Below are 21,913 nucleotides of genomic sequence, written 5' to 3' on the forward strand. Positions count from 1 at the left end.
GGGGATTAATAGTGATGTGTCTTACTGTAATATTTTTTTTTATTTAAACATTCACCGAATTGTTCGATCACACCTCGTATAGCTTCAAAGTAAGTAAAGATCTATAATAAGCAAACTGGAAATTTGGGATGAGGAGAGTGCAGACCAATAGGAGCTGTTAGTACCTATATTTGACCACTTGAATGATATGTTTCAAACACTATATTCAGTTCCTTAATCAGAAATACTGCCATCGTATTTTGTATGTAACTTTTTTAAGGACCATGTGATGAAGACAGATTACCTTTTTTAGAACAATTGAGATTTATTTTTTAACAGATAAAATATATTATCTGATTTAAGTGAATTTAGTATTTGAAACCAAGTTTACAAAATATCTGTGTGTATAATTTTAATAACAAGTATTCCTTTCTTTACAAAAGAACTCTATATACATTTGATCCTTAAACAACACATGTTTGAACTGCGCAGGTCCACTTATACGTGTTTTTTTTTTTTCAATAAATACTGTAAATGTTTTTTCTGTTAGTTATGATTTTCTTAACATTTTCTTTAGCTTATTTTTTTTGTAAGAATACAGTATATAATACATTCAACAGACAAAGTATGTGCTAATCAACTATTTACGTTATCAGTAAGGCTTTCGGTCAACAGTAGGCTATTAGTAGTTAAGTTTTGCGTGCGTCAAATTGTACTTGGATTTTCGAGTGATTGGAGGGGTCATTGCCCCCAGTTCTCTTGTTGCTCAGGTCAACTGCAAATCTTCAAACTGTTTTATAGCTTATTTACATTGTAGAAGGAGAAGCTTAAGAATATTTGTTGATTTAACTAATTATAGGATTGAGCTTTGTTAAAGAAATATTTAACCAGAAAAACTTGGTGAAAATGTCCTGAGGAAGATTTGAAACAGAGACCTTGGCTCTGTGAATGGCAAAAAATGGACCCTGTAAGAAATTTGTACCTCTACCTAAAGTAAGATGTGAGGATTTAAAAATTGCTATGATTTAAGTATATTAAGAAAAAATGAAATACCAGAGGAGCATTTGTTAAATGAGATTAAGCTTTACTGTATAGAATTAAGGTACCATTATTTTGCTGGTGTTTTCTGATTCTCTCAGTGGAATAAATGTTGCTATTAGAGTCGAGAGAACTCTGCTATTACAGTACATATTCAATTCCAGGGACTTGACATGAACAGAGAGATTAGTTAATAGTTCCTGGGCTTCCAGGCGTATACAATGTCCAAGTCTTAAATTTCTTAGCTCCTGCATCTGTGGAGTATTTATGCTACTTACTCTCATTAGAGAATTTTATTTTCTTTTTCTCTTTCCCCTTTCTGTCATCCTCTGGTTGTAGGTTTTTTGAAGTGAACATAATTTTTTAAGTGAACATAATTTTTTATTTCATCACTCAATGGGCAAATTTACTGCATTTTTTTCCTAATCCACTGTTTAAGTCATCATTTGAGTTTTCACTATCAACAAGTTTTTTATTTCCAAAAGTGGTATTTAATTATTTCCCAATTGCCTGGGAATTTTAAAGTAAATTTTCTTTCTAATTTGTCTGGGATTTTCGGAAATCTTGTTAAAACATTTTATGCATAGTTATTTTATACCTTATATTTGCTAATTCCAATTATCTGAAGTCTTAAGGTGAGTTACATTTATTATATGTTAACTCCTACTCATGGCAGCTTGTTCCCTTGTACAATTGGTGATTTTTAAAATAAGTTCATATTCGATTAAACACTAAACATTCCTCCATCATTTGTATAATTGCCTACAATTTTATTTATCTTTTTTGTAGCATAAAAAAAAAGGTTTCATTTTTTTAATAGTTAATGCCTAATTTAATCAGACAGTACATTTTACCAGTTTCTGTAGTACTTACTGCTGTTCCTTGTGTCTCACTCCTGGATTCACCTTTCTTCCTAAAGTAGTATATCTTACTAAAGTATATCCTTTAGTAATCTTTTTAGTTACCGAATATGGCCCTTTTTGTTTGAAAGTCTATTTTACACATTACTTTCTGTTTTTAGCAAATAAAGAATTCTTGGTTAACATGTTTTTCCCCCTACCATTATGAAACTTGGTAAAGCTGGATCTCTGAAAAGTCTGCTCTCTACATAATTGCTAGGTTTGTATACAATTTTTTGTATATAATTTTTGTGTATAGTTTTTCTCTCTGGTAGTTTTTAAAAAGATTCCTATTCTGTATCTTGTTACCACTATTTACTGTGTGACCTTGGACAAAAGTTTAAACAGAGATTATGAAAAAGTATCTATCATTGTAGTGATGATTACATTAATATATGTAAAGCACTTAGGACGGAGCCTTGCATATTTTAAGTGTGATATAAATGTTAGTATTGTTTGTTTTACCATTCTTGATGTTCTGAACACATTCCCATGATATGCCTAGGTATGTGTATGCTGTGTTATCTGTAGGTACCCTGAAATACACTGTTGATCTGGTGATGCATATCTTTCTTCAGTTCTAGAAAATGCATTAGCCTTTATATCTTTGAATATTGCTTTTCTAGTATTTCTTCTTAATCTTTGTGTTGTGTTCTAGGCAATCCTAAGTATCATTTTCCACTTTACAAATTTACATCTAGACTTTGTTCATCTAGAATTTATGTTTCTTCAGTTTTTGTTTCTCAGTGTTTTTCTCATGTTCAAGTTCTTTGGTTCTCTCTCTCTCTCTTTTTTTTTTTTTTTTTTTTTTTTTGTCTCTCTTTAATAGCCACCTATTCTGGTTTGATTTCTGACTTTTTAAAATTCTTTTTTCCCCCTTTCTGCCTACAGTTCATTTTAACTTTGGAAGGATCCTAAACATACACATTTTAAGTTATTTTCAGATTATTATTTTTTTCTAAATTGAATTCCTACAGTTGTTGATTTTGTTGGCTGTCTATTAGTTTAGTGTTCCTCATGTGTTTTGGAGTTTGCTTTTGCAGTCTCATATTAAACAGAAGTTTTTTTGTTTTGCTTTCTTTCTTTTCACCCTTCTTATCCAGTGTTTTTGAGTGTGCCTATGTCTTGGCCTGGGGTGCCCAGTCTGAAACAATATCTTATATTGGAGGCTTGGTTCCCCTGATTCTTGATAACATCAGGATCAGTCTTATCTCTCCAAGAATAAGTAAGTCACAGGCTAAAAGAAGATCTATACTTCTGCTCACTGGACACATAACTGCATCTTCAGTGAGCTTGGGCTGCTGTACATCGGGACATTTTTAGCCCCTGTTACTATCTCTCCAGGATGTGGACTTCTCTCCATCTGTTACTTGAGCCCAGGAAGCTCACAGTTTCAGCTTCACAAAATGCTTTGTATTTGCTAGGTTTATCTTTAGCAGGTGACTTGGTCTTATATTTCTGTTTTATAATCTATTTTTGAAATACATTTGAAACAGAGGAACACTTCAGAGTGTGAATATATAAAATCATTTAAATGGAAGTCAACATTTAAAATGAACATATATTATACATATCCTTCAGAAAGGTACCAGTTTATTCTCCTGCCTTCGAGAAGTACATATTTTTACTCCTTTGCCAGTAGTGGACATTATAAATTTTTAATCTTTGATAAAATAACGGATAAAAATAAATTTGTGTTTAATGGCTAATGAGAATTGGTCTTTGCTCCATATATTTATTGGCCAATTGTATTCTTTTATGAATTAAATTGCCGGTTCATGTTCTTTGTCCATTTCGTTTCCTTTAAAGTGTTCATTTGTTGTTTTAAAAGAGCCTTTTGTCTATTTTAAGAATATTAATTTATATATATTGCAAGTGCTTATTTTAAAAATATTTGCCACTTGAGGCGGCCGGATGGCTCAATTGTTTGGAGTGCGAGCTCTGAACAACAGGATTGATGGTTCGATTCCCACATGGGTCAGTGAGCTGCACCCTCCACAGCTAGTTTGAAGGACGACTTGGGGCTGATGGGCCCTGGAGAAACACGGTGTTCCCCAATATTCCCCAATTAAAAAAAAAATTTTTTAAAGTATTTGCCACGTATGTTTATGAACTGTTTTATAGTGTTGAGGTTTTATTCTCTGGAGTCACTTTTTATAACTTTGGAGCAGGTCTTTTCCTTTTTGCCATTGATGTCATACTTAAAAAGCCCTTTTTTGTAATAAGATTATAGAAATATTTGCCTAGATGCACTTGCATGGTTTTGTTATTAGTATTTCAAACTTAAATCTTTAATCACCTGGTAGTTATTTTAAGATATGTGGTAGGGATTCAGCTACCCTCAAAGGAGAGTAGGAGTGGAATAATAATAGGCCAGCTGTTCTAACACTATTTTTTTAATTTTTGTTCCCACAGCTCTCTTTCTAGACTCTCAATTCTATTCCAATGATCAATTCCCTCTTAAATATCATAAATTGGATTTTTTTAATACTAGGTATTGCAAATTCTTATGTTTTTTGGAATGTTTTGACTATTCTCAAACATTTATTCTTTCCTATGAATTTTGAGATAATTTTATCAAAGTCTGGGAACAAAAAGACCCAGCTGTGATTATACTGAATTTATTGATTAATAAAGGGAAGGTTAACATCTTTACAATATTGACTCTTCCTACCTAAGAAAAAGGAGTGTCTTACCCTGAGTCTCTGTTCTTAAAAGTCCTGAATATTTCTTATCAATTATTTAGTTAGCTATACTTGTGTTTTCTAAGAGATTATTATTATTAATAGTTTTCTTAGTCTGGTAACCTTATTGAACTTTCTTTTTTCCTAGTAATGTCTTAAGATTTTGAGTTTGCCATCACATAGTCATTATGTCCAAATAATAATTTGATCTCATTTCATAATTTTATACCTTTTTTAAAACCTCGACTTTTACTGCATTGATCACTATTTCTAGACATTGTTAAATAATAGGATAAGAGCAGGTATCCTTATCTTGTTTCTTTTCTGGGAATTGTTCTAGTGACTGTGCTTCCTGTTTGTTTTGAAATATGTATTATATTAAGGAATTAATTTTATTAGATTCCTTTTAGCATATGAAGAGATGATCATATGGTTTTTCTCCTTTGAACTTTTTAAAAGATGACTTATATTAGTAGGTTGCTGAATGTTGGCTCATAGTTAAATTCCTAAAATGAATCCTACTTGGTGATTTATATTAAATGCTTATATTTTACTTAGGGTTTTTGCATTTGTATTAATAAGTATGTTTAGACCATAGGTTTTTTAATGCTATGGTTGTCAAATTTTATGTCAGGATTATGGTATGTTTATAAAAAGAGGTGGGATTCTTTTTTCCTCTGTTCGTTAGGTAATTTAGATAATTTAGGAGTTATGTGTTCTTTTAGACTTCAAAGATCTTGGTTATCAAATTTTCTTGCCCGGTGCACTTTTAACTTAACAGAAATTTGAAAAAAGAGTACAGTGAACTTCCATATTTACCTACATGACCAATTGTTAGCATTTTACCATATTTGTTTTATAAACTTTGTTTTTTACCCTTCTGTGTGTGTACATGCATGTTCTCTTTGCACACATAAGTATATATAAGCCAGTGCACAATCACTTACTCTCTTTTTTGTAATATTTCTTTGGTCTTCTTCAACCTGGAATGATTCTTTAGCCTTTTTGTTTCTTGTTTTTTATGAGCCCCGGAGTTTTTTTTTGAGGGATAGTTCTTTGATAACTTTCTTATTTTGTTCCAGAGTTACTGGTCTTTATTCTCTCATTTCTTGAAAAAAAAAATGGTAATTTGTTTTTCAAGAATATTGTCAGTTTCCTCCATATTTTAAAATTTGTTAGCAAAGAATTATACAGTGTGTTCTATAAAAAATAAAACAACAAAAAAACATTTTATCTGTCAGAAACCTGTTTGGTTTCTGATTTTAAATAATAGTTTTTCTCAGGCTAACTAGTGGTTTTACTATTTTACTCATTTTTCTCATTTTTTCTATTAGTACTATTTTACTATTATTACTATTTTACTCATTTTTCTCTCATATGACTTATATGCTTATGTACCTTAATCTTTCATAATATATTCCTTCAGCTTTCCTTAGGTTTTGTGTATATGTTTTTTCTTTTTACTTGAGTTGAATATTTAATACACTGATTTTCACTTTTTTTAGTAAGAGAGTGTGAGTTTTCCTGAAAAAGATTTTATATCTTACAGAATTTGATATGAGGTTTTTCTCATTATTATTGTTTCTAAATATTCTGTAATTGTAAAAATATAGAAGCTCAATGCAAAGATGATTAGAAGCATGGCTTTTAAAGCAATTTTCAGATGTTTGAATTTTTTTTATTGTTACCAATGTCTGCTGTTATAGCAAAGTTAGACAATATGGTCTGGATCATTTGCTTTTTATTTCTCTTTCTTTCTTTTCTTGGTTCCTGGGGTAAGGTAGGTGGGAGTATGTTAGGAAACTAAAGCTTTTGTTTTCCAATATAAAATTCAATAAATGCTTGATGTTTATTAATGTTTTAAGCATGTTTGAACAGAATATATAGTCTTAATTTCAGCACATAGTATTTTTGAGAGGTTTGCTGTGAATTGTCTGGCATAAAAATATCTAGCACATAAAATTCACAAGTTAAATTTTAATTTTAGAGTACACCCTTATCAATTAAAAAAGACATGCTGTTTATTGCTTTATTTCTTATGCTTTCCTTGTCTGAGATTAAAATTGCAATCCTTGATTTCTTTTTGGTTGTTTTTGCTTGGTGTATTTTGCCCACCCCAAAGCCCTACATTCTATGACATCTTCATTATTGAGTTTCTTATTTTGATTAATATCTTGATTGCATCAGTCTGTCTTTTCAGGAATGGTACATGGATTATATACTATTTTAGTGCTGGCGTATTTGATGATATCTTTCTATTACCTTCATACTAGACCATAAATGCCAACTTTTCTGGGCATAGAATTCTTGGAATATCCCCTTTTACCCTCAGCATTTATAGGCATTACTTTATTATTGCCTGTCATCTGACATTGCAAAGAAGTTTGAGGTGAGCCTGATTTGTTTTTGTTTTGGTTTTTGTTTGGAGGGGTATGTTTTGTTTATCTAAATTCTTGTATTCTTGAAATTCGTTATCTTCCACAAATTATGCTTTGGTGTTGATCAGTTTTACTAAAATTATCTAGTATTTTCAATCATCAAGTTCACAGTTTCTCTCAGTTTGGTATTAATTTCTTCTTTCTTTAAAGTTTAATTTCTGTTCCACTATTTGATTTTCTTTTTACAATATACTAATTAAATTGTTGTTTGTACTTTTTCTCCAGTCTACTCTGATCACTTTATTCTTATGCATACTTGATGATTTTTTTCTTATTTTGGTTTTTATCCCTTGCAGATTGTGTTCTGTAGGTTCTTTGTTCCTCATTATTGCTTTTCACATGATTTAAAATATTACAATATTTTTATCTCTTAAATTTGCTTCCTTAGCTCTGCTAATACTTTTCTTATTTTAGTTTCTTATTTTTCATAGACATTTGTTCTGTTACAGCTTTGGCTGTCACAAGTCCAAAATCAATTTCAATGGGCCGAAATCAAGGTGTCATGTCAGCAGGAATGTGCTCATTGTGGAAGTTTTAGGGAAGAATGCATTCTTTGCCTTTTCCAGCTTCTGGTAGCTGTCATCATTCCTTGGATTGTAGCTAAATCACTGTAATCTTTAAGGCCAGCATCAAATCTCTCTCTGCTCTGTCTTCATATCATTTTTTCTGTGTGTGTGTCAAACCTTCTCTGCCTCTCTTATAAAGATACTTGCAATTGCATTGAGAGGCCCCAGTATACTCCAAAATAATCCCCCCTCCCCACCATTGAGTTTCTTAACTTAATCACATCTGCAAAGACTTCTTTTCAAATAAGGTAACGTATATAGGATTAGGATCTGATACCTTTGGGAGCCACTATGTGGCCTACTACGGGTATGTTTTTGTTTTGATACTTTAGGATGAGTTGGCCACATAGTGAAAAATCAGATTAGAGTAAATCCCCATGGATTATGTGCTGTTAGAATCAACAGGTATTCTCTTTACCAAATGATGCAAACTCAGAGGCCATGGAGAAAAAGTAGATGAAATGGTCTGGATGCATTCAGTACGGACTCTGGAGAACCCATGCTGTTGAGGGAGATGAGATAACAATATATGTGAAGGTCAAATTCAGGCTACCAGCTTGCGGTCCTGGTTGGTAGCTGCCTTTTTTTTTTCATTCCTTACAAGTTGATTATTATAGTAAAATATTCTTGTTTATTTCTTACCATCTTTATCTTGGTGTTGAGAATAAGAATTTTTTAATGGGAATTCATCAGCATTATTTTAGACTAAAGTATTAATTTACTAATGCCATTTACCTAGGTATTCCTAGAACTTGACTCACTTAACTTCTTACACAATTCTCAGAACATGGTAATTGTTCTTAGAACAGTTACTCAAAGTTGCTTATTTATCAATGAGGAAAGTTAGACATTAAGCTCAAGGACTTGACCAAAGTCACATATTGGATAGATATATAACTTAAGTTTTATCTTATAAAATATATTTTCATTTTTTGATGTTTCATTTATGCTTTGCTATAGTATGTGAAGAATCTAAAGACATAAAGGGAGTGTCTCCCTTTGGATAATTGGGCAATTTCCCAAGTTATTTTTACTTTATATATTTAGGATTTTGTTTTTCTAGTTTATTTTTAAGAAGCAGATTACTTTTAATTTTTTCTGTAATATTATTAAAGAGTTATAATAATGACAAGTCATAGAGATGAACTTAGTTTTAAGACATAGTGAGTAAGATGTTTGCTTGGCTGGAATTTTTTCTTGAATTTTTCATAAAGAAGGTGGTATGAGTATATACTTTGAGTCCTTCTGTATCTTAAAATGTTTTCTGCCTCCCTGTCCCCATCACATTTGAAGACTTCAGTTGAAGGAAAATGTCTTTTATTTCTTTGATTATAGCTCTATATTTCCTTTATTCAGCAAATGTTTATTGAAGATCTTGGAAAATTGATCTAGGATATTTAAAGGAGTCTCTCCTGAAGAACTGATACTTAAATTCTGAAGAATGACTACAAATTCACTGGAATAAGAGCCAAGGGAATAGTTTTTTGGGTAACAGAAGTAGCATTTGTTTATCTTATTTGGAGGAAGGGAGCATGACAAGTACTAGGTACTGTAAGAAGGCCCTTATGGTTGGAGCAGAGAAGGGGATTAATTTATGAAGTGAGATAAGTCTGGAGAAGGTTGGTAGGGACCTGACTACTCAGGGCCTTCACGTAAGCTAGGTTAAGCAGTTCTTTATCCCCCAAAAGCCATAGAATAACTTTTAGTACAGATATGGTGAAATTTGTATTTTGAAAGATTTACTTAGGCTTGGGTCTGTAGTGTGAATTAGAGAAGGCCAGCATGCATGTGAAGACAAAATAGGAGGCTGGTATAGAATGATGCATTGAGAGGTGATGGTAGCTTAAAGACTAAGGTGTTAGAGGAAAAAACGGAGCAGATTTGAGAATATTTAGGAAGTATAATCTATGGGACTTAATGATGGACTGATGGGCGATGAGGTAAAAGAGGTGTCCAAGATTATGTCCTTGGTTTCTATTCACTTTGATGGATGATGGTGTATTCACTGGCAAAAGGTGCGTATGTGAAAGAGTGCCTAGGGAGCCAGCATGGAGTGAAAAGAGGGCCTACATCTAAGCCTTGAATGTCAACATTTAATGGCTTGGGAAATGAGATTGGTGCCTGCAAAGGAGACAAAGATGGAAAAGCTAGGGGTAGGAGGAAAGCTGGGAGTGTATGACATCTTGCAAAGCCAATAGGAAAAATGTTTCAAGAGGGAGTGTTGTGTTGAGTGCTGCTGTGAGCAGTCAATCAAGTGAAAGCTAAAAAATTTTCACTGGATTAAGCAATTTGGAGGAGCTCGTTTTTGGTGGAACGGCCAGACTTTTTTTTTTTTTTTTTTTTTTAAGAAGCTGAACTATAAAGGGAAGAGAGAGGCAGGTGGGTAGCTAGAGGGGAATGAGTCACATAAAGACTTAAAAGTATTTTTTAATGGGTGATATTTGAATGTCTTTAAAAGTTGTACTCCAGTTGAAAGGGAGAGGTTGAATATAAAGGAGAAAAAGAGGATAATAGTATAAGGTTCCTGAGAAGATTCCTTTGAAGCATGGACTCCAAAGCTCTAATAGAGATTTATCTTAAGTGAGAGGACAGAGAGTCCTCTATTATAACAGAAAGATATGAAAATAGTATGGGTACAAATGTGGGTGGGTTTATATGTTTGGAATCATCAGGATGAGAAAAGACCTTCTGAATTCTAAAAGAATTCCTTAAGGTGATCTCATTTATTGGTTTGGTTTTTTAGGGGGTTTTTTTGTTTGTTTTTTTCTGTGTTCTCCAACTGAGTATTCATTGTGTATTGAAATTTTTAGTTCAGTGATTGTTTTTCATTTCCATGAACTGACTTTCAAGAGGTTTTTTATTAATTGACAGCCTAAAATTGTTTTATTCATTCATCTCATATCTTGATGGGTAGTTCCTAGTTAGGAGCTCATGAATACTGAGTGCCTCCCACACCCCCCTTTAACGTCTGAATTTTTAAAAATATATGCTCTTTTTTTTCTCATTGTATTTATTTAGCCTGAGTGTTTGAAATTGGCTTTGCCAGAAATTGCAATTGGTTCAAGTCTCTTTGCTATGATTATGAGATCGGTTTTGCTTAATAAGCACAATGGTTGAACCTTTATGAATGATTTTCTGTCCCAATCTTAGAATTTTTCAGTTTAGAAGTTAATTTGGTTTTAAAAGACAAAAATGTTCATATTTTCTGGTTATATCATTGATGAGATAAACTCAGTCCTTTGACTGTCATAATACTTTGTTTTGAAAAGGTCAGATCAACAGATAATGCTGGTATTGTGATAAAATCCAGCATGATCTCACGGTAGATTTAAGACTAGGTGAGAACTAGAATTTTCTCAGAAACTAAGATTTTCATGGGCAAATTGAATCCCCTTGGAGTCTACTATTTATAGATATTGCCAATTTAATAATTTGACTAAATAAAATATTCTTTAGTAGTCCACTTATGGAAGATGACTAAAAATAATATTTGTAAGTAAATAATTTTTGGTATTATATTTACATTTACATCTGCTGTACTTATGTAACTATACTTGGCTGCTTCACCAGGATTTTACAAATTACTCAATCCTCGGACATAATATTATTATTTTTTTAATGGTTAATAAAAATTTATTTAAATTGAACAAGACAAACAAATGAGAAACGAAAACTCATAGACACAGACAATAATTTAGTGGTTACCAGAGGGTAAGGGGGTGGGGGATGGGTGATGAGGGTAAAGGGGATCAAATATATGGTGATGGAAGGAGAACTGACTCTGGGTGGTGAACACGCAATGGGATTTATAGACGATGTAATACAGAATTGTACACCTGAAATCTATGTAAATTTACTAACAGTTGTCACCCCAATAAAATTAATTTAAAAAAAAAATTTATTTAAATTGAAAGTTGATCTATCCATGAGCGTCCATCCAGCTGATGTAAGATTTTTTTGAATCACCTATTTTCAGTATGTGAAAGTCCAACTACAAAATTATTAATTTGCCCTTGACTATATTTTTACATTTACTATGAAGCTGGACCTAAAATTTTAACCCATGGCTGACTTGTTACATTTTTACATTTCTAATATATATTGTTCAAAGATTTGGGTTTTGTTTTTAGAAAGTGTGCCCTGTTTACCTTCAAAGAGTTATTTATTTGGTAGTTTCATATGTATATCTGGAAAGTAACTACTGGACTTTTCTATAAAAGAGATAGGCCCCTGTTACGTAATATCAGAATCTGGATGTGGCTGTGTATGTAGGAATATAGTAATAATTAGTTTTCCATTTGCCGAGTGCCTCATTTTTGCCAGACTCTATATGGCTACTTTGTAGCCATTACCTCATTTAAACCTTGCAGCAACATTCAGAGGTAAGTATTAATAAGCTCATTGTACAGATAAGAAATGCTAGATTAGTAGGTATCAAGAGTCTTAAATATAATACCTTCCTGCTCCCCTTTAGCCTCGCTAAAGGAATCAAGGTACAGAGATGAGGCAGCTTACTGTTTGCCTTAAGCAGATGACTTACCCTCACCATGGCTCAATCATCTACCTACCTATCCATCTAGGCATTCTATCTAATCTTTTCCACAGATACACCAATGCCAAGGTTCTAGCCCTACCCTGGAAATTCTGGTTTGTTAATCTTAATTTTTCAAAAGGTCCACAGATAATTTTTTTGTGAGCTATTGCCTTAGTGGTAAACGGTGCTTTAAAGTCAAGCAGGCTTGAATTAGAGTCCTGATTCATCTAAACTGATCACTTGAGTGACCTTGGCCAAGTTCTTTGGTCTCACTAAGGTTCTTCATCTGTAAATTGGAGATGATAATATTACCCACTTTCTAGGGTTGTTGAGGAGAATGAATGAGGTGATTCTTGTAAAATACGTCAAGTTATTTTTAGAATTATTCTTAAACATTGTCTGCTATTAAGGTTTCATCATTATGTTAACCTTTGTCCAATCAAAACATTCACCCTTGCCATAATGTATATCAACTTGGTGTCAGAAAGGTAATCTGATGCATGTGGTCATGGTCATGAATATAAACATGGTCATTCTTTGCTGAGTATAATGGGTGTGCTGGTTCTCAGGTTGCCAAATAAGGAATGAATGATGGTTAGTTTTCATTATTTACCTTCCATTAGTGGAATTGTAGTGGAGGGCAGAGGAGTAGGCAGGAGATCATTTTATCACACCAATCAGCTAGACTTCTCTGTCTCTGTATTAACCTGGAAGGAAAAGGGACAAGGAGAGGTTGCTGGTAAACTGTTTCTTTCCTTAGAGGTGGTCGTCTTCCCCTTTCTCTCCTAGCTTCTTCTCGGAGCTTAGCATCACCAACATCATCAATGCCCTGGCCTTATAGCTGCATCCTGATTGATGTAGGTACTTTTCCCCATCCCTGCCCCCTAGTATCTATCTTTCTTTCACCTCCATTACATGTCATTCTATCTTTTTCAGATTATTTTGTGTTCAGTTGTGACTCATTTGATGACTTGGACCCCAAGTCTCTACATTCCTACGCTATTATAAATCCTGACCAACTGTTTCCCTGCTTTGTGTGGCCCCATTCCAATAATCAATCATTTTTGATTATTGGGAAAGTATTAGATTAGCTAAACTTTCAGGGTTGTCCACAGGGCTGTCCCTAGACCCTTTTATGTCCTTTACTATTTATACCTAATAGTCATAGAGTATACTAATAATGATCCACATTATTACTACTAGATTAATAGAATACCAGTAGATTATAAATTAATTTTGTTGTATATTGAGGGTGCCAAAGGTGCCAAAAAAATGTATACGCATTTTAAGAAAGGAAAAAACTATTAAAATTGTAAGACTCAACATATATCGGTAACAAAAGATGAACAAAAGTCATGTGTATACATTTTTTGGCACCACCAGTATAATAAGCTTTGTTTTATAAACATATATAATTGTTTTGCAACTTGAAAATTGAACTGAACACTTATGGTAGTTTAATAACTTACTGGCTTTATCAAAGACTGAAAAACCTATGGAAAAGGTAGGATTTGAGTTAGACTTTAAAGAATGGGTATACTTCTTTTATAAGTAGGGAAGAGAGGCAAGGGATTCCAGTTAAGAGGGCTGCCATGAACAGAGGCTTAAAGGAAAGAGCCTGCAAATTTGGATCATTGTGAGTAGATCATTTCTTCCTTTTTCAGAGGGTTGATGGAGTAGGAATAAAACTAGGTAGGTCAGAATCAAACTTTGGAAAGTTTGAATGTTCAACTAAGATGTCTGAATTAGTGGTAGGCTTTTGGTATGTCCTGTGAATTCATTGGGCTTTTCTTGATTTATGTATACATACGACTCGGTTCTGAGATTCCCTAAGAAATTCACATGCATCCTTCAATGCTTGGCCTGGTTTGTATAAGTTGATGGCCACTGCCAAGTCTTCTTTCTACCTCAAGTGGTTGTGCCTTGAAGAAAGTGTCAGGTCTGCGACCTTTATCCTGATGCTTTAGTTCTCTCTGTTGTCCATTCTGAGCCTGATCAATCTTTCCCTCAGTTCTTCTTGTTAATCTCTAGGATCCAAGTCAGCAATACAATGAGTGTCTACTTGTTACATGAGTTGTGAATTCTTACTGAAAGCATTCTTTGTAACTCTTTCACTCTTAAAAAGGTTATTGGATATGTATTTTGTTTATAAAATAGTTAATAACTTTCTTGTTTTTTTTCTTTCGCAGACCTACAGGATCAAGACATAATGGGAGCATTTTTAGACAAGCCAAAGATGGAAAAACATAATGCCCAGGGGCAGGGTAATGGGTTGCGATATGGGCTAAGCAGCATGCAAGGCTGGCGAGTTGAAATGGAGGATGCACATACAGCTGTGATTGGTTTGCCAAGTGGACTTGAAACATGGTCATTCTTTGCTGTGTATGATGGGCATGCTGGTTCTCAGGTTGCCAAATACTGCTGTGAGCATTTGTTAGATCACATCACCAATAACCAGGATTTTAAAGGGTCTGCAGGAGCACCTTCTGTGGAAAATGTAAAGAATGGAATCAGAACAGGTTTTCTGGAGATTGATGAACACATGAGAGTTATGTCAGAGAAGAAACATGGTGCAGATAGAAGTGGGTCAACAGCTGTGGGTGTCTTAATTTCTCCTCAACATACTTATTTCATTAACTGTGGAGACTCGAGAGGTTTACTTTGTAGGAACAGGAAAGTTCACTTCTTCACACAAGATCACAAACCAAGTAATCCGCTGGAGAAAGAACGAATTCAGAATGCAGGTGGTTCTGTAATGATTCAGCGTGTGAATGGCTCTCTGGCTGTATCGAGGGCCCTTGGGGACTTTGATTACAAATGTGTCCATGGAAAAGGTCCTACAGAACAGCTTGTCTCACCAGAGCCTGAAGTCCACGATATTGAAAGATCTGAAGAAGATGATCAGTTCATTATCCTTGCCTGTGATGGTATTTGGGATGTTATGGGAAATGAAGAGCTCTGTGATTTTGTAAGATCCAGACTTGAAGTCACTGATGACCTTGAGAAAGTTTGCAATGAAGTAGTCGACACCTGTTTGTATAAGGTAGCTAGACTTTTTTTAAAAAAAGATAAATAATTAAATGCCATCTTAAGTACTACTCTAGTATTGAATCATCTTAGGACCTGTAATTCTCAGAAATAAGTTTTTGGCACAATTGCAGGATATTCTTCACTGGTTATCAAACTATAGGAACACTTTAGAAATAAATTACCCGATTACCAAATGTGCGAGAGTTATCATCTGAATGTTTAGTCTCTTAGCAACCATGACTACTTGAGCTTTCTAATATCAAAGGTAGAAGGATTATATCAAAGCGTGTGTTTTAGAAAAGGGGATGGTGAGGCATTAGACCTCAGTGTCTATTAATAAAAAGCATTTTAGGATTTTAAAATTTTATTTTTACCATGTGGTATCTCGGTACATTTTGTACTTTGAGACTGTGGTCTAATGAATCTGTAGCACCAACAAAGAGAATTCAGTGATTATTTGGTGTGATGTAATAGAAATAGTGTTGGACACAGAGTCAGAAGAACTTGGTATAAGACTGTATGACTTCAGGTAAGCTGTTTAAACTATCTGGAAAATCAGATTCAGCTATTAGTAAATTATGACTCAGATTCCACTTTTTCTCTTCTGCATTCTACTTTTTTAAAAAAATTATTCAATACCTTATCATTTGCTACATTTTATAGTTTTTCCCCAAGATTCTTTTTAGTATTAAATCTTTTGTATTGTTTGCTTAAAGCAATGGTATAAGGTCAGTTTTACCATATAGTGAAATTAATAATTAAAATGTAAAAGTTAACTCCAATTACTAAAAGGAAGGGGATTTGTGGGGAGTCAAACATTGATTCAAGTATCTTTAATTACAGCATTTTGAACACCTACGTGTCTTTAAAAATGAATATGCTTTCTAAGTTGTCAGTTTTTTTTGAATTATGAAAGTTAAAAACTGGTTTGTAAATTTTATGTAGTTTTACTTCTAATTCCGTATTTTATGAAGCAAATTAATTAGCCCCACAATTTTTTACAATTTATTATAGGTCAAATTTTGTTGTAAGAAATACCACTAGAATTTTCCATTTGTTGAGTTGAATGTATGTCTATGTATGTAGGTATCACTTCAAGTTAAGTAGGCCACCAGTAAATGTTCAGAAATATTTGCATTTTATAGAATTTTTTAAAATGTTTGTTGCAATGGAATTTAACCTGTAGTATTTCTCTCCTGTCTTTTAGAGTGTTGGTTATACTATATATGCCATATGTGTATGGGGGGGAGTGCCCCCTGCACATATACATTTATTTTTCCTGCTTAAAAATAATATGTATTTTCATTAGAACAAGTATAATTATAATTGGCCTGGCTGTAAAGTTTCTCAAAACTTTCAAGAGCAAAAAGAAAACCAAAATATTTTCTCAAACTCTTTTCTTCCCAGGGAAGTCGAGACAACATGAGTGTGATATTGATCTGTTTTCCAAATGCACCCAAAGTATCACCAGAGGCAGTGAAGAAGGAAGCAGAGTTGGACAAGTACCTGGAAAGCAGAGTAGAAGGTGGATCATTTAACAAAAATAAGTAGCTTTATTAAAGAAAAACGTCAACACAATCAAACTTTAACATTTTAGCTTTTAGATCTTTACATGCCTTTGACATCTAGTGTTTAGTGTACGAAAGCAGGAAAGGGCATTTCTGTAGTAGCTGTTTAGATGTTTGCGATTGTTTTATCAGTTACATTAGGAATAACAACTAGTGTGTCCCTGTACATTCTGTTCAGGATACTTTTATTTAAAAAGGCTCACGTGTTTGTATGCTTTAAAATTCTTGGTGAATTCAGTGGCATGAGTAATCTTACGCCAAGGAAATTTGATTTGTGGTTTATTTCATTATAAACAGATTATTTTTGATGGTGATAATTTGAATACCATCTTTCTCTGTAAAGCTGTGTATATGAATTTAAGATCTTTAGGAGTTTTGTTTTGTTTTTAATAACTTGAAGATCACATCCTGATTATTAACAACTTTCATGTGCCATAGTTTTTAAAAATTTGTTTTAAACTGTTTTAAGGCTTTCTTGCCTAAGCCATAAACTGCCTCACCTGGACAACATAGACCTGAATAGAAGAATACTAGATCTCTACCTGGCAGAAATGTAAATGCTGAATAAAATCAAGAAATAAGTTTGGAATTCCAGGAGTATATTTATCAGAATTCTGCATATTACTTTAAGACAATTAGAAAGATGTTTGTAACTCTCAAGTGTAATGCCTTTAAATAAATATTTGTAAAAATTTAAAAGATCTTTGATGCAGCTACTACTTGATATAAATACAGAGGATGCCAAAAAGAATGTATACACATTTTAAGACAGGAAAACTATTAAAATTGTAATACTCAATATATACCGATGATAAAAGATAAATACAAGTCACGTTTGACTTCTGCAAGGACGAGAGGTACTCAAAATGGTTACCATCAGTGTCCAGACACTTCTGATGATGGCGAACTACTACTGCTTGAGCAACCCTGACCAAAGTGTCCACTTGTATTATTGTGCATGCTGTTTCAATTTCTTCCTGAAGTACCACCAGCGTAGCCAGTTTTCTACGGTACAGCACATCCTTTAAGGTCCCCCCACAGGTAGAAGTCAGGAGAATGTTCTCAAATTTCAAATACCACTTCCAAATGGTCTTGTGCTCCTCAAACAACAACCGTGTTTCCACCATTTTCTTTGACTGTCCTGCCTTGTCGCATGGTGACACTAGTATGCATTTGATTAACGCCATCTTTTGAGCAAATGTCATACTACATGTTGCTACTGTAATTCAATTCAGCTTCGAAAAGTAATACATAGATAACATCTCTTAAAATGTGTATACATATTTTTGGCACCCCATATTCTCCCCAGAGAATTCCAATTTACTGCATATGTGCAATAAGCATGTAAATTATGCAGTTTCTTTAAGCATGAAAACTTGACATGGCTATAATAGCTTTAAAATGCATTTTGTGCTCCTAATGTCTTTACTTTGCACGTTAAAGACCTCTAATAGTATGTAAGCATTGACCTACACACTACTAAATCCTGCTGTGCCTACATTATTAAAATTAATAATTTTAATTTTTTTCTTCCCTTTTACTGTTTGATATCGATTATAATTGATCTAATATTAAAATCATGATTGATTTTTGACTTACAGTAACCTAGAGCTGCTATTACATTTTTATTGCTCTCCCCCACTTGGTAGTGATATATCTAGTACTATGTGAATATACTGTTTAGTATTTCATTCATTGGACATACTATTCAATGAGTGTGTTTCCTCAGTATTACGAAGGGTCTTAGAATTTTTATATTTTAAATGAATCATTTCAACATAAGTTATTTATATATAATACAGTAAAATAAAATATTTAGAATGGTGCCAAGTCGTATCACATTGGTTCAGACTGCTAGTGGAAAAGTATGAAACCATAGGAAGAATATGTATTGGGATAAGTTGATACTTAATTTATTGGCCTTTTAGCTTGGGCTTACATGTTTTCTTACTGATTTAAAGAATACTTACTTTAGTTTTATTTACTATGAAATGTGATTAAATTTTAGAAATGAGTTTCTAATTTTATTTTTAGTGTGCACTCTTAAATTTTTGATGCAATTCTATATTGCTTTAGATACATAATTTTATGTTACACTATTAAGTTTTATATTGCTTATTATCAAGCAAGAATTGCCACCTGAACAGAGTTTACATTATAATACTCAATATTTTTGATATGTTGTAGTGTTAGTACACTTGTACCGTTCAGTTGGAGATTATGTCATAAATACGATATTCTTTACTGAGATTTGATGAGACTGAAACTAGAGAATAAATATTACATTAATTAAAACTGTTACTTTATTTCAAAACATAGAAAGACTGTTAACTATTTGCATTGTAAAAGGTATGTCTTAAAAAAAGTGAAAAATACTCCATTTAGCTTCTAAAACAAGACACTTTTTCTCTTTCTTTACATGCCTTCACTAAATTGCTGTGACCTACCAAACCTCATTTTATTTGTTTTGAATACTTTTGGTTTCTCTGTCTATACCACAGAAAAGGACAGGCTTTTCAGTTCTCCTCCTATTATCTGTGCCCTCCTAAATACTTGACTCTCTAGGGTACTCAAAAGATTCAGCTCATAATTTAAACCATACCGCCTAAATTTGTGGTCCTTCTAAGCCAATTTAAGATTTATACATATTTTAAAAATCTGTGCTAATGACTGCCCCAACTTTAAAGTTGCTAATTTGGAGATAATTGATAGAATGCCTCAAACTTGGTGGAGAGGAGTGGGGAGGAGCAAAATTGTCTATATTATGAGTACGTGAAACATAGATCTTCTATAGATATATATATTGTTTAATAAAAAAAAGTATTCAGTCTTTTTACAATTCTAATTAAAGTGTATAGTCCAAGAGCAATTAAAGGAATATTTCTTAAAATGTATTTCTTTATTTTTTAAAAGCAGAAAAAGCAAGGCTAGTGTAGTTTTATGATCAGATAGTTTAAATGCATTACCCCATGTAGAATAGAAAATAGTAACAGTTTTTAAAGCATTACATTATTTTTTTTAAGAATTTGTCTTCCTGTAATTTTCTTCACAATTAAAATATCCTAATTTATATTTTAATAAAGGAGATGTAAGATACATAAAATACAGACTATCCAAGGTAATGTTTTTTAGATCTGAAACCATCATTGATTGAATTTATCATCAGTGTTCATTTCTGTTGTCTAGTTATCTATCCAATAATTGTATTGGCATAACAGAGACTGTATGTTAAGTGTAATACAGCTTTAAATTGTGAAATTGTGCAGTTTAGGTAAACATCAAATCCCTTTATTTTTGTACAGCAGATTTCCAGCATTAGAACCATGTAGAATAAATATACTAGATGTTAAAGATTACACAATAAAGGAACTTGGCAAACCAAATCTGAGATCCTTGCTTTTTGTTCAGATTTAAGACTGGTTTGTTTTTGTGTTGTTTTTTTTTTTAAAGGCAAAATATAATAGATGGTAAAATTTGGCCGTAATTCTAAAAGGATAGTTTGAGCCATTTAAAAAACTATGGGTAGCATTGTCTGTTTTTTAATATGTGGCTTTAATGATGAATTAATATTTTGAGATTTGATCAGAGGACAAAAGATCTTTGTATTCATTGTTAGTTTAGAAGGTATTTACAAATTGAGAACTAGAATGATAATTTTCTTACCCCATCAGTGACGAAGAAAATATCTTAGTATAGACATTGAAAAACAAAAAAAATTGAACAAAATTTAACATATAACTTACACAAATACCTTTAGCATGATCTTGCATTTAGAATAAATACGCTAAAATTCCAAGTAAAGAATTCTTGCGCTTAAAGTGAATAGTTTGAGAGTTCTTTAAGTTGCTTGTACATAATTATTGGTATTCTGTGGTATGCATCTGCATGACAACACTGCAGATCGTATCAATATTCCCATTTAAAAACTGCATGTTTTGAAATTGATTTCAAATGCAGTTGTATGGTTTATCAGTTTTTTTTCTTTTTAAAAAATTTGTCATGAAATTTAGACTTTATTCTATAGGCTTTATAGGCTTCAAATAATCAACTAAGAAAATGGTATTATATATCTATTTAATGCTTAAAGATAGTTTAGACAAAAATTAAACTGAGAATGGTGTTGAAGTACATAACCTAATCTGTACATGCTACTTAAGTATCATTTTGCAAATATAAACATTTATGTAAAATGATTTGCATTAGTATATAATCAGTAAATTCCCCTATACTTAAAAGATTTTTTTTTCCAAATTTTGAAATTGTTTTAAAATCTGTGCAGTGTATTTTCAGGGCAAAGTTTAGGAAACATATTTCCAGTCTAAAGAAAGGAGTTGATCTCCTCAGAAGTAACTAGTTCGCATCTTAAGAAGACTGTTCTCGTTTGTACACACATATATCTAATTATGTAATACATTGATTTTAACATGAAATTTTGTTTTCATATTTTTGTCTTGTTTATTATCATGCTTTACAGTAATATGAAAAATATCTCCAGTGTCATTTTGTGCATTCTTTTGCCATAAATTTTCAAAGGTCAAGTTGATTTTTTTTTTCTTGTACCAGTTTAGAAAATCTCAGATATAGTAAATGCCATTTTTAAAAACTTAAGTTATCTTTGTTTCAGTTTTTTTTTTTTAATTAAACTTGGATAACACTTACAAAAAAAGTACTTCTGATTCCCAGAAATCCTAAAGAAGCAGGGGGAAGGCGTCCCTGACTTAGTCCATGTGATGCGCACATTAGCGAGTGAGAACATCCCCAGCCTCCCACCAGGGGGTGAATTGGCAAGCAAGTAAGTTACAGTCCGCATGCTCTTACACTTTATCTCAGTACGTGAAAATGTTAGGTGTTTGTTGATCAGATGTGCATTTACCTAATTTCTAAAGTGATGCTGTTATCTATTTGTGTCTTCAAAACACTTAATTTGTGGTTTAGTGTTTTTCAATATTGATGATAATATATGGTGCTTGTTTAGAGTAGGTATCACAATGTCATTGGTTGTGACTATACTGAAGGCTGTCTTTTCCTTTTTTTTTGGTTTCAGGTGTACAAAACAATGTAATAGTTAGACATTTACACCCATCACAAAGTGATAACCCCCCAATCTACTATCCCTCTGACATCACACAGCCGTTCCATTTCCACTGTCTCTGTTCCTTATGCTGTACTCCACATCC

General features: G+C 32.7%; 1 protein-coding gene across 5 annotated transcripts in view; it reads left to right on the plus strand.

Annotated features, from left to right (window-relative positions):
* Nucleotides 1–21,913, plus strand: part of PPM1A (protein phosphatase, Mg2+/Mn2+ dependent 1A) — a 41,023-nt gene that overhangs the window by 11,627 nt on the left and 7,483 nt on the right. For 3 of the 5 annotated variants that reach the window (XM_081049767.1, XM_081049765.1, XM_081049764.1), the window contains 3 exons: nucleotides 14,328–15,181; nucleotides 16,576–16,693; nucleotides 21,420–21,528. In XM_081049767.1, the coding sequence (XP_080905893.1) occupies nucleotides 14,348–15,181; nucleotides 16,576–16,693; nucleotides 21,420–21,528 (1,061 nt within the window). In that variant the 5' untranslated portion in view covers nucleotides 14,328–14,347. Of the gene's footprint in view, nucleotides 1–12,927; nucleotides 12,996–14,327; nucleotides 15,182–16,575; nucleotides 16,694–21,419; nucleotides 21,529–21,913 lie in introns of all 5 variants that reach the window. The other 2 variants (XM_081049766.1, XM_081049768.1) reach the window with 1 other exon arrangement.

Source organism: Rhinolophus hipposideros, assembly GCF_964194185.1.
Source record: "Rhinolophus hipposideros genome assembly, chromosome: 5".
Taxonomy (NCBI): Eukaryota; Metazoa; Chordata; class Mammalia; order Chiroptera; family Rhinolophidae; genus Rhinolophus; species Rhinolophus hipposideros.